Source organism: Lactuca saligna, chromosome 7 (genome assembly GCF_052625555.1).
Source record: "Lactuca saligna cultivar CGN05327 chromosome 7, ASM5262555v1, whole genome shotgun sequence".
NCBI lineage: Eukaryota > Viridiplantae > Streptophyta > Magnoliopsida > Asterales > Asteraceae > Lactuca > Lactuca saligna.
In genome coordinates this window covers 159,543,392-159,556,776 of record NC_136423.1, presented here as the reverse complement: position 1 = coordinate 159,556,776, position 13,385 = coordinate 159,543,392, and the positions used below count along the sequence as shown (strand labels likewise).

At 34.2% G+C, this 13,385-nt stretch overlaps 2 protein-coding genes across 2 annotated transcripts; both read right to left on the bottom strand.

Annotated features, from left to right (window-relative positions):
- Window positions 1-4,261: 4,261 nt before the first annotated feature.
- Window positions 4,262-6,404, bottom strand: LOC145003994 (transmembrane emp24 domain-containing protein p24beta2-like). The gene is made up of 5 exons (XM_078962900.1): window positions 6,253-6,404; window positions 5,930-6,151; window positions 5,106-5,292; window positions 4,915-5,022; window positions 4,262-4,595 (listed from the first exon to the last, which is right to left on the bottom strand). The coding sequence occupies exons 2-5, from the start codon at window positions 6,131-6,133 to the stop codon at window positions 4,462-4,464; spliced, it is 633 nt and encodes a 210-aa protein (XP_078819026.1). The 5' UTR covers window positions 6,134-6,151; window positions 6,253-6,404; the 3' UTR covers window positions 4,262-4,461.
- Window positions 6,405-9,943: 3,539 nt separating this feature from the next.
- LOC145007558 (uncharacterized) lies at window positions 9,944-12,123 on the bottom strand. The gene is made up of 7 exons (XM_078966470.1): window positions 11,703-12,123; window positions 11,224-11,490; window positions 11,099-11,144; window positions 10,723-11,020; window positions 10,571-10,649; window positions 10,227-10,433; window positions 9,944-10,158 (listed from the first exon to the last, which is right to left on the bottom strand). The coding sequence occupies exons 1-6, from the start codon at window positions 12,006-12,008 to the stop codon at window positions 10,263-10,265; spliced, it is 1,167 nt and encodes a 388-aa protein (XP_078822596.1). The 5' UTR covers window positions 12,009-12,123; the 3' UTR covers window positions 9,944-10,158; window positions 10,227-10,262.
- Window positions 12,124-13,385: the final 1,262 nt, after the last annotated feature.

Here is a 13,385-nt window from a genome sequence, read left to right as displayed (position 1 = left end):
ATTATGGATAAAAAATATTACATCAAAATATGTTCATGAACTTCTACTACAAAATATGCTTTGACAGTTAGGCATAACTTTAACGATAACAAGTCTTCGGTAGCTTCGTCGATCAACCACTACTTCTAGAGGTGTAGCCTTCCAAATCATAATTTCCTAGGAGTACATGTGAAACATCCCAAAAATACAACCTAAAAATTTCTTTGTTTTATACATTACTATAACCATGAAGGTAATCATCGTATAATAAAACCACGAATCACATGTCTCAAATGTAATAGTGAATGTATCAAATCAACTGATATCAAAACATATCAAAACATCCGAATAAAAATTCCCTGGATAACCTGAAGCTGTGGTGTGTGACATGCCATCATCCCGAGCTCTTCCATTTACTTGCGGAAGTACCTGAAACCAAAAACTGAAACTGTAAGCACAAAGCTTAGTGAGCTCCCCCAATCTACCACATACCATGCAATAACATATAAAGCAACTACTGGGCCTTGCCCACTGCATCAGATCGAAGTCCGGAACTAACTAGGGCCTTGCCCTCTGCATCGGACCGACGTCCGGAACTAACTAGGGCCTTGCCCTCTGCATCGGACCGAAGTCCGGAAACTGCGTCAGATCGAAGTCCGGAGCTAACCAGGGCCTTGCCCTCTGCATCGGACCGAATTCTGGAAACTGCATCGGACCTAAGTCCATGACTACTACTAACTAAACGGGTCGACATTGTGACCGTAGACCCATTCCTACTAGAAGGATAACTCATCTCGTAACGCTGGCTGCTGAGATGCTAAATCTGAAGCTGATTGATTGTTGCTCCGGAACTCCCCGGCTACAAATTCCATAGACACTAAATCAGATACGGATAACTATCCTTAGGGTAAAAAAAACACTTCTCCCCTCTTCATCTTCTCTCTAAAGTCTTGAACTTTAAAGATTTTGTTGCTTGCATTCTCTCTTTAAGTCATAATCTTGTTTTAGCTTAAAAGCTTAAGAGTTGTAACTAGAATTACATTAAGTTGGCACGTTGTTGGTGTCTCAAGGGTTCATCTTCACTCCATCAACTTCCAAGCCTCCCCTAGAGGACTTAAAGTGCTTCAAAGGTTGTTACCACTTCTTCCTTCTATGGTTGTGTTTTAAATCTTTCCTTTACTTGCAAGATGATCCTTAGTGGATGATAAAAAATTTATGTTATTTTATAAAACTAAAGTCTTCCGTTTGCAATTATTTGTAGTTTTTGAAACTAGTTTTTTAAATAAAACCCAACAAATCTATTGAGAAATGTATGAATACAAAATATTGGCCAAAATGAAAAGATGAAATAAATAAAGATCTTAATTCTCTTACTCAAGTTTTGGACCTGTAGTTCCTACACCAAACATAGTAAGAACAGTAGGACACAAATGGGTATTTGTGCACAAAAAAAAGAGAAAAATGAAGTTGTGAGATATAAAGCAAGACTTGTTGCACAAGGTTTTACCCAAAGGCCTAAAATTGATTATGAAGAAACATACTCGCCTGTGGTTGATGCAATTACATTCTGTTATCTAATAAGTTTGGCAACACATGAAAAACTAGAGATGTGTCTGATGGATGTAGTTACTGCCTATATATATATATATATATATATATATATATATATATATATATATATATATATATATATATATATATATATATATATATATATATATATATATATATATATATATATGAAAATCCCATAAGTGTTTAAGGTGCTATAAGCACAAACTTCTAATTCTCGTGAAGTATATTCGGTAAAATTAAATAAATCTTTGTATAGACTAAAACAATCTGGTCGTATGTGCTTCAATTGTTTAAGTACACTTCTGTTGAAAGAGTGCTATAAAAATGATCCATTGAGCCTATGTGTATTTATAAAAAGATACAGATAAGAATTTATCATAATTGATGTTATTGTAGATGATTTGAACATAATTGAAACTCCTAAAGAATTAGAAAATGTCACTTCATGTTTAAAAGAAAATTTTGAAATGCATGATCTTGGTAAGATGAAATTTTGTTTGGGTCTTCAAATTGAGCACACAAAAATGGAGTTTTTGTACATTAATAGCTAGAAAAAGTGCTTAAAATGTTTTATATTAATAACTCACATCCATGAGTAACCCGAAGGTAGTAAAGCACTTAGATGCCAAAAAGGACAAATGTCAGCATCATAATAAACATGAAAATCTTCTTGTTCCCGAAGAACCATATGTTAGTGCTATTGGTCCACCAAATCTTACGATTAATACAAGACCTGATAAATCTTTTGTCATAAACTTACTAACAAGATATAGTTCTTGTCCAACAAGAAGATACTGGAATAAGTCAAACACATTCTTTGATATTTTCGAGGTACAATGGATATGAATTTATACTAATCAAATTCATTAAATGTGAAGTTAATTAATTATGTTGATGTTGGATATTTATCTGATCCACATAAAGCTCGAACTTAAACATGTTATTTATTCAATTATGGAGGTAAGAAAATTTCTTGACATTATGTTAAACAAACTTTAGTTGCTGCTTATTCTAACCATGCATAGATTATAGCAATCCATAAGGCAAGTCATGAATGTATTTAGTTAAGAAAGTTAATTCAAAACATTTGCAAGAATTGTGGTCTAACTTCTAATAGGGATGTTCCAACCATACTATATGAAGCTAATACGACTTGTATAACCCAATTCAATGAAGGTTTTATCAAAGAAGACAGAACCAAGCATATATAATTAAAGTTCTTTTTCACTCATGATCTTCAAAATGAGCATATAATAAACATCCAGAAAATTCAATCAAATAACAATGTGGCCAATTTGTTCACTAAAGCACTTCCTACATCCAAATTTGAAAAGATGGTACGAAACATTGGCATGCGACGCTTTAAGGAAATCAATTGATGTGGTGATCAGGGGAAGTTGGAAACATATTGTACTCTTTTCCTTAGCTATGTTTTTCCCGTTGGATTTTCTTAGCAAGGTTTTTAACGAGACAATTATTCTAAATATCTATTATTAATTATGTACTCTTTTTCCTTAATAAAGGGTTTTCACCGTGAGGTTTTACCTATTAAAGTTTTAACGAGGCATGATATAATCGTCATTCAATGAGGAGTGTTATGAATTATTATTTAGTGAATGACTATTAGATTCTTCATATTCCTCAATCACTCTCCATAATTAGTGAACATTATAACAAACATATTTATGAGTTTTATGAGTGTAGTTATGCACCATTATAATGAGCATTCATAACATACATTACCTTTCATCTTCTTTATCTAGTATAAATAGTGAGTGTTATGTATTGTAAAGTTTTGATAATTTCATCATAAGCATTGGAATAAAAGTTGTTTCCACTCTCATATCTTTCTTTACTTAATAAGTTATCTTGTTATTTGATCATATTTTATAATAGTTTTATGATTAATGAATTTGAAAGTAATTGATGCATTATGGCAAAATATATATATATATATATATATATATATATATATATATATATATATATATATATATTCCTTGTTCATTTTAAATTGAACAATGATTGTTTGCGGTTAAGATGGAGGCAATTTTTAGTTTCATTAACTATTACTTGCATATACTTTATCTTATAATATAAGTAGTTAAACATACTTTTCATAGAATTAAAAATACACAACCGCACAAAAATCGTATAAACCGCACCGCATAACGCGATTTAGAACCTTCGTAGTGAGGTTTGCGGTTTCCAAAATTCTCAAACCGTATATGTGATGCGGTTTGCATTTTGACTCCAAAATCGTACCACGAACACCGCTAAATCTACAACTCATATGAATGTGAGAGGAGCGTGGCAGCCATTAGAAAGAGAGGGGTCACCCGCATTTTTAAGTGGCCACATAGGCACGAGGCGTGGTGTGTGGTTGGTACACGGACTCCGGAGTCCCGACAGCTTTATAGCCCTAAAAGATTATTTCGGGCCCATCATTTGCAATCGCCGTTTCAAAGGATCACCATTTTCCAAACCCATTTCTTAGTGACAATTATAAGGCAATGCGAAGTCGTTTAGCATTTCACTGGACACCGACAATTCGCACAGTAGGTTCATTGTGAAAGTTATTTGTGGAATGGGCTTAATTATTAGTTATTATTTGTCAACCGATTAAGATATGTGATATTTTTATCATTTTCTCTCAGTTAAAAAATGATATATAATTAATATAATAATCTATAGTCGTTTCATAAAATTTTGGATAGAAAATCAAAATAATTAAATTAAATTAAAACCCAATGCTAAACCTTTTTAATCCGACTAGAAATGGGGCAATGAAGTAAAATGGCTATAACTCAAATAAAAAAATAATGTTTAAAAGGCCATTTTAAAAAGATACATTTGGCCTACATGCACCCAAATACAAGTTACGAATCACCTTCAGGCTTCATGTTTTCAAACTCTAGACGTCCCAAGCTTTCGTTCAAACAAACGTTGCAGGAGATAAACCTGGAGAACACTAGCCCCGATCAGTGCTGCTGATTCAATCAGTGCCTTGTGGACTGCTCTTCTACCCATTTTCTCATTTACTGCACCCCATGTAATATAACACACCACCATTAAAAACTTAAAAATGACAAATTACAAAAAAGCCACTATATTTTCCGTCATTTACATGAAAAACATTAATACCGAGGCATTTAATGCTGACCCTTTACCAGTTCCTCAATGGCTTTTCCATTTTTTTAAAAAGGTAACGCATTTAATGCATTATATATATAGCTAATGTCTTTTTAGGGTAAATGGTTAAAATTTATAGTGGCTATTCTGTAATTTGATCCTAAAAAAGTCAAAAGTATCTTTTTTTTTTTTTTTTTTTTTTTTTTTTTCAGATGTCATAAAGTATACCAACTGCCTGACGATCATTCTCAGCCTGTAACCAGTGTTGTTCAAACTGAATATTGTAAAGCGCTTCTTCCAATCTCGCTATTTGATCAAACAACGGCTTGAAATGCTCTGCGGGACCCACAAATTAAAAAAAAATATTAGCTGACCAAAATGAAAGGAAAACTTCTAGTCAAAGTTCCCAAGGGCATTACCGTCTTTTGCGTGTTGATCATAGTATGCGAAATGACCAACTTGTACATCAAAGTCTACTGTCTCGTGATATGGAGACTTGTTTGTGAAGCAAAAGTGGTATAAACCTTTTTTTTGAGCCATAAACTCGTATTTTTCGCTAGTTCTATCGTGCATACTGTGTACTTCCTCTCCGCCCGGACCTTTTATCTGATATCATTATTACATCAAACAACATGGATTTAGTCAGATGTAGATTCAGTCAGACTTTAGACCCAGTTAGATCTAACTCAGTCAGATCTGACTTAGCAACTATCAAACAATCCCTTACTCTCACAACTAATATGGGGAATCTAGTTTACGTTTCACCCAAAATAACAACCAACTCATTGGGTTTTTACTCAAAATAGAAATGTACTTATAATTCTTTATAGATAAAATCAGTTTACAATTATTTACCCATAATAGCAATGTAGTTAGGCTATAATGTGTACCCATCTTTCATCTTTCACCATTTTGTGCCACGTCAGGGCCACATCATCCCCTCCTCCTCTTTCAAAATATATTATACCCATTTTTCATCATGGGCATGCCGCAATGTTCTTTATTTGTTACATATTGTTATTACCCATAAAAGAATTTAAATACATTGTTACTATGTGTAAAAAAATGTAAGTATATTGCTTTTACTTTCTGACTTTCCTATTTCTTTGAAAATTAAATGCACAATAATGCTCTCTGTTCCAACATGAAACAGTATAGCTAAAATAGAAACTCCAACATATTACAAGAACATATAAATTTCTCCAATAAAGAAAGAATTAAGTGATAGAATGAAAGAAATTACCACGAGATCAACACCCTCTTCAGCGAAATGCCATGTTGATTCGGCCTTAATTACAACGAAAGAGACATGAACTGTATCACCTTCGTATTCAACATTATGGGATAGACATTCTTCTCTGTCGATTACGAATCTAATCCCGACGGTCTCTGTAATTAGGAAGGAAAATACGACGGCAGCCGTTAAAATTGTCGGAAACCTCATCATCTTTGCATTCAACAGTTTCTACAGATCAAGTATACATAGTGAAATTGAATTCATGGGATGTGATTGTAGAAGAAAATTGATGGGCGAAAGGGGTAGATCTGAGGAAAGCGAGTACTTACCTAGGGTTTTGACGTTAGCTCAGTTTTAACAGTTGAGTTAAAAATTAAAGTCGAACTCTGATTCTACAATGTACACGAATGTCGTGTCGTTTTGAACTGATAACAATCTTTTTAATCAGTCCGGTTGCTATTGGATCTTTGCCTTGGGCATTTGTCTTTTGAAAAAAAAAATGTACTTATTTATGTGACCAACTGACCATTGCATTGGTTTTGTGATATAAACAACATATTACTCGAAATATTAACTCAATTTACTACTAGTATTTTATAGATATGAACAATCTATTTCTTTATTTTTTTTATCTAGGGATGAGCCTCGGAACCGGATATCCGCTTTTGAAACCGAAACCGTCTCGGAACTGCCGATTTTGGAATCGGAACCGCTTTCCTAAAATTATGGAACCGCCTTAAGCGGTTGCGGTTTCGGTTCTCATTTTTTCGGAACCGCTATTCGTTGGGTACCCGTCGGAACCGGTATATATATATATATATATATATATATATATATATATATATATGTGTGTGTGTGTGTGTGTGTGTGTGTGTGTGTGTATGTGCGCGCGCGCGTGTGTGTTACTTAGACCGGTTTAGAATATATTGGTCCGATTTTATCCGTCTTTGGTCCGAATTGATTTGATTTAGATCGAACTAAATTGCGGTTTTATCGGCAAAAGATAACAAAATTAATGTAACCCGGGAGCCGCCGGTTCCGGAACTGGTTCCAAATATTTAAGAGCTACCTAGAGCGATTTCGGTTCCGGTTATAACTTTCTAAGAACCGTCGGTTCCGGTTCTCGCCAAATGTGGCGGGTACCCGCTTATGCTCATTCCTATTTTTATCTATAATGATAATAAATTTATATTTATTATCCAAAACACCCATGTATTTAGATCAAATTTGGTCTTTATGGTTTGCAAGTTTTTTGGATTTTGGTAATCCTCGTTCAAAAAATATAAATTTGTTAATTTCAACATGAATTATTATTGTTTTGGTCGATAAAATATATTATCTCTCGTATGTTAACTCACCACAATTCTCTCCCCCTTCTGATGGTGTATCAAATGTGGACAATTCGACCACCGAACCATCATTTTTATATGAGAGCCCCATATAGTAAGTTGTTTAGTCTCCATTAATGAGATTATCATCAATGAAAAAACGATTGCAATAGGAAGGTTACTAATTTTCTTCATCTTTTTTTGTCTTTTGTTTGAACATAAGCAAATCCGAACATGTTTTCTATGGACCTTCACCATGGTGAGAAGTTCACAAAATTCCATGCAATTCAATATAGGGATAATGACTTAAAAGGGTAATATATTTTTCGAGTTATATACATTTGGTCATTGAGTTTTTTTCGTCGATATTTACCCCTTCAACTTGTTAAAGTGTACACATTTAGTCCTTATGACCGGTTACCCCAGGTTAGCCGGTAAAAATAACTTAATAGGGTAATATATTTCTCATTTTGTACACATTTAATCCTTAATATTTTTGTACACATTTAGTCCTTAATATTTTTATATACATTTAGTCCTTAATATTTTATTGTTTCAAAATAAGTCATTTATGTTTTTATACTCATTCAGTACTTATTAATAATTTATTTAGGTTTTTCTCACGACATCTTACGTGGGACAATCATTGATGAAGGGTGTGGGGTTATTGATGTTTATGTGTAACGTCTCATTTTCACAACAAAATTTTTTTATTTTCTAATAAGGCAAAACTCCCTAGTTATAAATTCATTATTAAGAAAAAACGTTTATTTAAAAATACATTTATCGAAAATCAGAGTAATATAAGAAACATGGAATCATCAGTACTGTTGATGAGTGTGTACTATCATGTCTTCGTCTTCTCACGATCAACGGTAGAACCTGAAAACATAAACAATTGAGTAAACACAAAGTTTAGTGAGTTTCCCTTAAAATACGTGATATAACAAACGTATTATCATGTATAACGGCCCCACACTCATCAGATTGGAATACCTTGGCTCAAGCAGTCATTGAACTGGAATGCCAACATTGCAACAGGTCCGATCAATCATCGGACTGGAATACTCAGGGTTTGTCGGCATGCCGCCTTAACCCAACCACTCTTCTCGAGCATCTGTGTCTATGGCTTACAGTTGGCCCGCACTATAACATATAGCAGGCTCACCTCAACCTATCCCAGCACCATATGGTTATCTACGTAAGATGTTGTGAGAAAAACCTAAAGAAATTATTTATAAGTACTAAATGAGTACAAAAACAAAAACGACTTATTTTGCAACAAAAAAAAATATTAAGGACTAAATGTGTACAAAAATATTAAGGACTAAATGTGTACAAATTGAGAAATATATTACCCTATTAAGTCTTTTTTACCGGGTAACTTGGAGTAGCCGGTCATAAGGACTAAATTTGTATAGTTTAACAAGTTGAAGGGGTAAATATGGACAAAAAAAAAATCAGTTATTAAATGTGTACAAATCAAAAAATATATTACCCTTTTAAATCATTATCCTTTCAATGTATTGATAGTCATGTGAGTTGTATTGACGTACCGTACATAGACACGAGTCTTGTGCGCACTAGTTTGATTTTATTATATTTGAGAATTACTAGTTAACTGTTGGGGTCTTCGGTGGAAGAGGAATATATATATTTAAAATATGTCTAAGATAAAACTCATGTAGTTATCCACTAATTATTTTAATCTTTCAGTCGAATTGATTTTCGAACTTCGACATTACATGTTTTAAACATATTTTGCAGTTTGGAGTTCTTATAAGTACATATAACACTAGCTAGTAGTCGTCCGTCAAGATAATAATTTGTTTATCTCCACTTGTATCCACATGAGAATATCTACATATCGATGGCTGTTAGTTTCAATAACCTGGATATCCTTCCGGCACCTTTCTTATTTCCCTCTACCATTTTCCTTAACACTTATTAAAGTACAAGAATTTAAGACTCGGCAAAACCTCATATTTCACAAGTCTTAACATTTATGATGCCATATCATAAATGAAGTTTCCATATCTCACATTCTCTTATGATTTATGAAGATTCTCATGAACTTTTTAACATTACGTCTCATCATACACGGCCTACCAATTAAACCATAACACATGATTTCAAAATTCAAACAACTGTGACTTCGCCATGATAATAGTACATATATTAATTCTTGAGTTGTGTTTGGTAAATAAAGAGTGGTATAATGAATTAAACGAAAGCCACCATCTAACATTAAATGTAGTTAGTGTTCCTACAACTCCAACATCTATATCAAATCCATTCATGACCTTAAATGTTTGGTTTCTTTCTAATTTCCTCGTATAGAATTTAGAAATTTGAAATAAAATAATAATAAAAAAGTAGGTCGCATACTTTGTATAACTCACATCTAACCCGCCACATGTCCATCATGTGGGGGTAAATTGTGGACATGTTTTATGTTAATCATAAAACATATTAGTATTGTACGATAATTAATAATCCACATAAAATAATAACTAAAACATGCTCGAATACCACATGTTGAGTATTTCAAGTCACAGCGATCTGTCTCATGTGATTCCATGATTGAACAAGTAAAAACAAGAACACTAACCACACTCCATATTTTGATGGTTACTTCCAACAAGTAACATCTCACAATAATTGGAGGACCAGTTGTATCATCATGGCATAATTGAGGATACAATCAGTAAATATATTACTAACACATTATTCATTACAGAAATGGTCCTAAGGTCACATTATTGTAGGTTTATTCTAACACAAAGATGATTATTTCACTAGAGCTACCAAACAAAGAATCAAACACAGGTCTCTTAATAGCTGCTATCTTACATCTCAACTTCACATACATACACAAAAAAACTTGCACCTTTACAAGTTACAAACCTGCAACAAACAATAATTTCAACTTTTATATGAAATAACACAAAACAAAGATGCATTTATTCAATTACCTTCATTAGAAACTGCATATATACAATTTGCAGACTCTAATTTGCACTGGATGGATTCAAGTTCTTCTTCTCCTCCATATCTAACTTCTCCACAAGTATATTTACATGATCACGAAATTCCATGTATATCTCTTTCAGTTGTTTAGCTCTTGTATATTCATCTGTTCCTAATCGTACAATTATTAACTTGCTCTCTGTATTTTGGTTCTGGGATTGGAGTAGAAGGGAGTTCAAACTTCAAAGATCAATCAAGAATAAACAAGAAAGACAGAAAGAAAACAGCAAAATACAGTTTATATTGAAACCCTGATTTCCATTTTTAACAACAGAAGTGAAACTTTTACCTTACACTTTAGCTGCAAGCTCTGAAGGTTTATGTTGAAAGTTCCATTTCTAAGCATGTCTTCAGCTATTACCCATGGCCTACACAGGAAATAATCATACACCTCAATTGGCTAGAGAAGAAGCTCCAGTTAAAGAATTTGACAATGGTTACCTTCCAGATGAAGATACAATGAAGTGATTTGGGTTGTTTATAAATTCATATATCCTCTTAAGCTTTGATTTGCTATTTAAAACAAGTGCTCCTCTAGCATATGTTTCTGCTGACAAGCTTAAAAAAACATATGCTTGTGCTGTGATTGAAGTGTGTTCATGTATGAACTCTGCCATTAACACTGGAGATAGATTTTTCTCCAGATTTTCTAATATTATGTAATGATGAAAGCCAATATCTTTCACACCTCCCATATCTCTGTCTTGATCATTTAGTTGAATCTTGAATCTTTCCCTCCCTATTTTGCACAAACAAATTATGATGAGTTCTCAAATCCCTAAGATTTACAAAATAAAGTTTAAAAAAGCATTTAAACCTTCAGATGATCCACCATTACGACTGTCTCCATCACCACTGAACTCCTACATATCAAGAAGCCAACCATTTGCAGATAATTACCAGAGTAAAAAGCTATGAGAACTGCAAGACAGAAAAACTTGCCTGTAACTTGTTGAGAGTTTGGTTTGAACTTGTTTTTTTAGACAAAAATGGAGCCTTGGATGTGAAACTAGATTGAGAAGAGGCACCTCTAAGTTTTTCCCTCACAAGCTTTGCGAATTCAGTCACTCTGGGATCAATGGCACCAGACATAATAAGGCATATATCATCGATACTTGCTGCAGTTATGTTGCCTTCAGCAGGACCATGTTGCCAGAATAGTAGGTAAGTGCATAGGCACTTCCCAGGTGTGTGCTCTTTGTAATTCACCTATCCAGTACAAAACATAAATTATCACACTGTGATCATGTCAATCTTGGAATTGTGATCTTTATATTAAAGCAAGAACGGTTAATTTGGGGAAGAATGTTACGAATGAACAGATGACACAGAGATTGTTTAAGTTATATAATTCTAATAAAATTGGACGAGAATTTTGTAAAACTGGAGCTTATTTGCCTAATTTGTGATAAGATACGTACGGCATCAACAATGGCATCAAAGAATCGAACTAATCCATCGCGTGTATATGTAGCAGAGACCATCATGCCTTCTATCACTTTGGAGCACTCATTCTCCTCTATCGGCATGGAGGTCGGACGAAATCTAAGGAGAAATTGTTCAATTTCACGGTGAGTGGAGAAATCAGAGATGGAGAAAACCTCGTCATGGAAGCTCTCCACAAAATCCTTGAACTTCACTCGGAGCTTCTTTCCGTCAAGAACGACGCCACAGGCGTACCACGCATCATCTTTCTTCGACCGGAAGTCCAGGCCGTCGAAAATCATTGCGGGTGCTGCAAGGTGGTGTGATGTCCCTCCGTTCAGAATCAGAACACCGGTGATCCGATGGTGCGTATTTGGGCCGAGCGAATTCCAAATCAGGTTGGGTTTTGGCAAGTGCGAGTTTGACTTCAACAAGTTGACTCGAGTGAGTCACGAATCAAGATGGGTTAGTTACTATGGTCGTTTTGGTAAAAATTTGAATTAAGATCTTTTGAATTTTAAGGATATTCTAATTTTTTTTTTTTTTTTTTTTAAAAACTGCGGAAATATACTGACTGCGAATTAACCACAAGACAGGTCAAGAAGAAACAATTACATAATATTAAAAAGGAACAAATCCTATGTCCAGTTACAAACACTAAAATGATTTTTATGTTTTATCCAACTAAAAACTGAGTGAGGTTATCCACCAGCTTCGAGAAGGAAGTTTTCATGTTTTTGCAAATCAAGTCATTCCTAGCTTTCCAACGCATCATAAGAAACCATAGATGATGACCAGAAAAAGATGACGCTTCTTTGGACATCACATCCGATCCGCCGCGAAAGCCATCAACTCACTAACTGTCACAAAATTTTGAGTTGGAATGTTATACCATTGGAAAATCCACCTCAAAACCTCATTAGCAAAACGACAACCCACCAAAAAGTGGTTCGACTCATCCAGGCCTGTGGAACAAAAGAGACAATTCAAATGATTAGGAATCCGAAGGGATCCGATCCAGGCACGCCAGACAAACCTAATAACTTTAAGATGAGCCAAATGAACCCAGATGGTTAGATTGTTCACTTGAGCAGTAATCTTAAAATCAATAAAGGGATCTCAAATTACAAACATAGAAATTCCCGTTAGAATAGAGCTTGCATCTCCATTTATCTGCTCCAACAACTAAGGTGTTTGTTTTTTCTAAAAAAATCTCTTATAACCGCTTATTATTGCGTCGCGCAGCACACGCGCAACACTTGACCCTTCGCAGCTATTTGTTTCTCAAAAGACTTCTGACTTAAAAATTATTGTGTGTGTGCTGCGTGGCGCAATACTTGACTCTCTTCTTCAAACCTCTTCACACCTTACTTTAACTTATTGCAGCAGTCTACAGATATTAAAAAACAAACAAACTTTTTATTACATGTTGCAGCTGTTTGGTCCCCCTCTTCTGCTATAGAGGGTTGCAGAGATGGTCCGCAAACTACAAACATTTTCGCTTCGAAAATGGCACCTAAGTCCACCTAGGATAGAGCCCCCAAAAGAGCATTTAACTCCATAAACTCCATAGATTTACTAGGATTTTTCTTCCATGTCCAATTGAAATTCTTATTGGAAATGATCCTATTAGAAATGAAGCATGTTTTTTTCCAATCAACATTAAAAATGCTTGGAAA

What these genes read in the sequence shown, in the direction of transcription:
- LOC145003994 (XM_078962900.1), bottom strand. Translation starts at nt 6,133, where the DNA reads ATGATGAGGTTTCCGACAATTTTAACGGCTGCCGTCGTATTTTCCTTC. An exon ending in AAGAGGGTGTTGATCTCGTG is followed by an intron (nt 5,293 to 5,929) that starts GTAATTTCTTTC and finishes TAATGATATCAG; the next exon opens with ATAAAAGGTCCGGGCGGAGA. An exon ending in GAATGATCGTCAGGCAGTTG is followed by an intron (nt 4,596 to 4,914) that starts GTATACTTTATG and finishes CATGGGGTGCAG; the next exon opens with TAAATGAGAAAATGGGTAGA.
- LOC145007558 (XM_078966470.1), bottom strand. Translation starts at nt 12,008, where the DNA reads ATGATTTTCGACGGCCTGGACTTCCGGTCGAAGAAAGATGATGCGTGG. An exon ending in AAACTCTCAACAAGTTACAG is followed by an intron (nt 11,145 to 11,223) that starts GCAAGTTTTTCT and finishes CTTGATATGTAG; the next exon opens with GAGTTCAGTGGTGATGGAGA. An exon ending in TAATGGTGGATCATCTGAAG is followed by an intron (nt 11,021 to 11,098) that starts GTTTAAATGCTT and finishes TGTGCAAAATAG; the next exon opens with GGAGGGAAAGATTCAAGATT.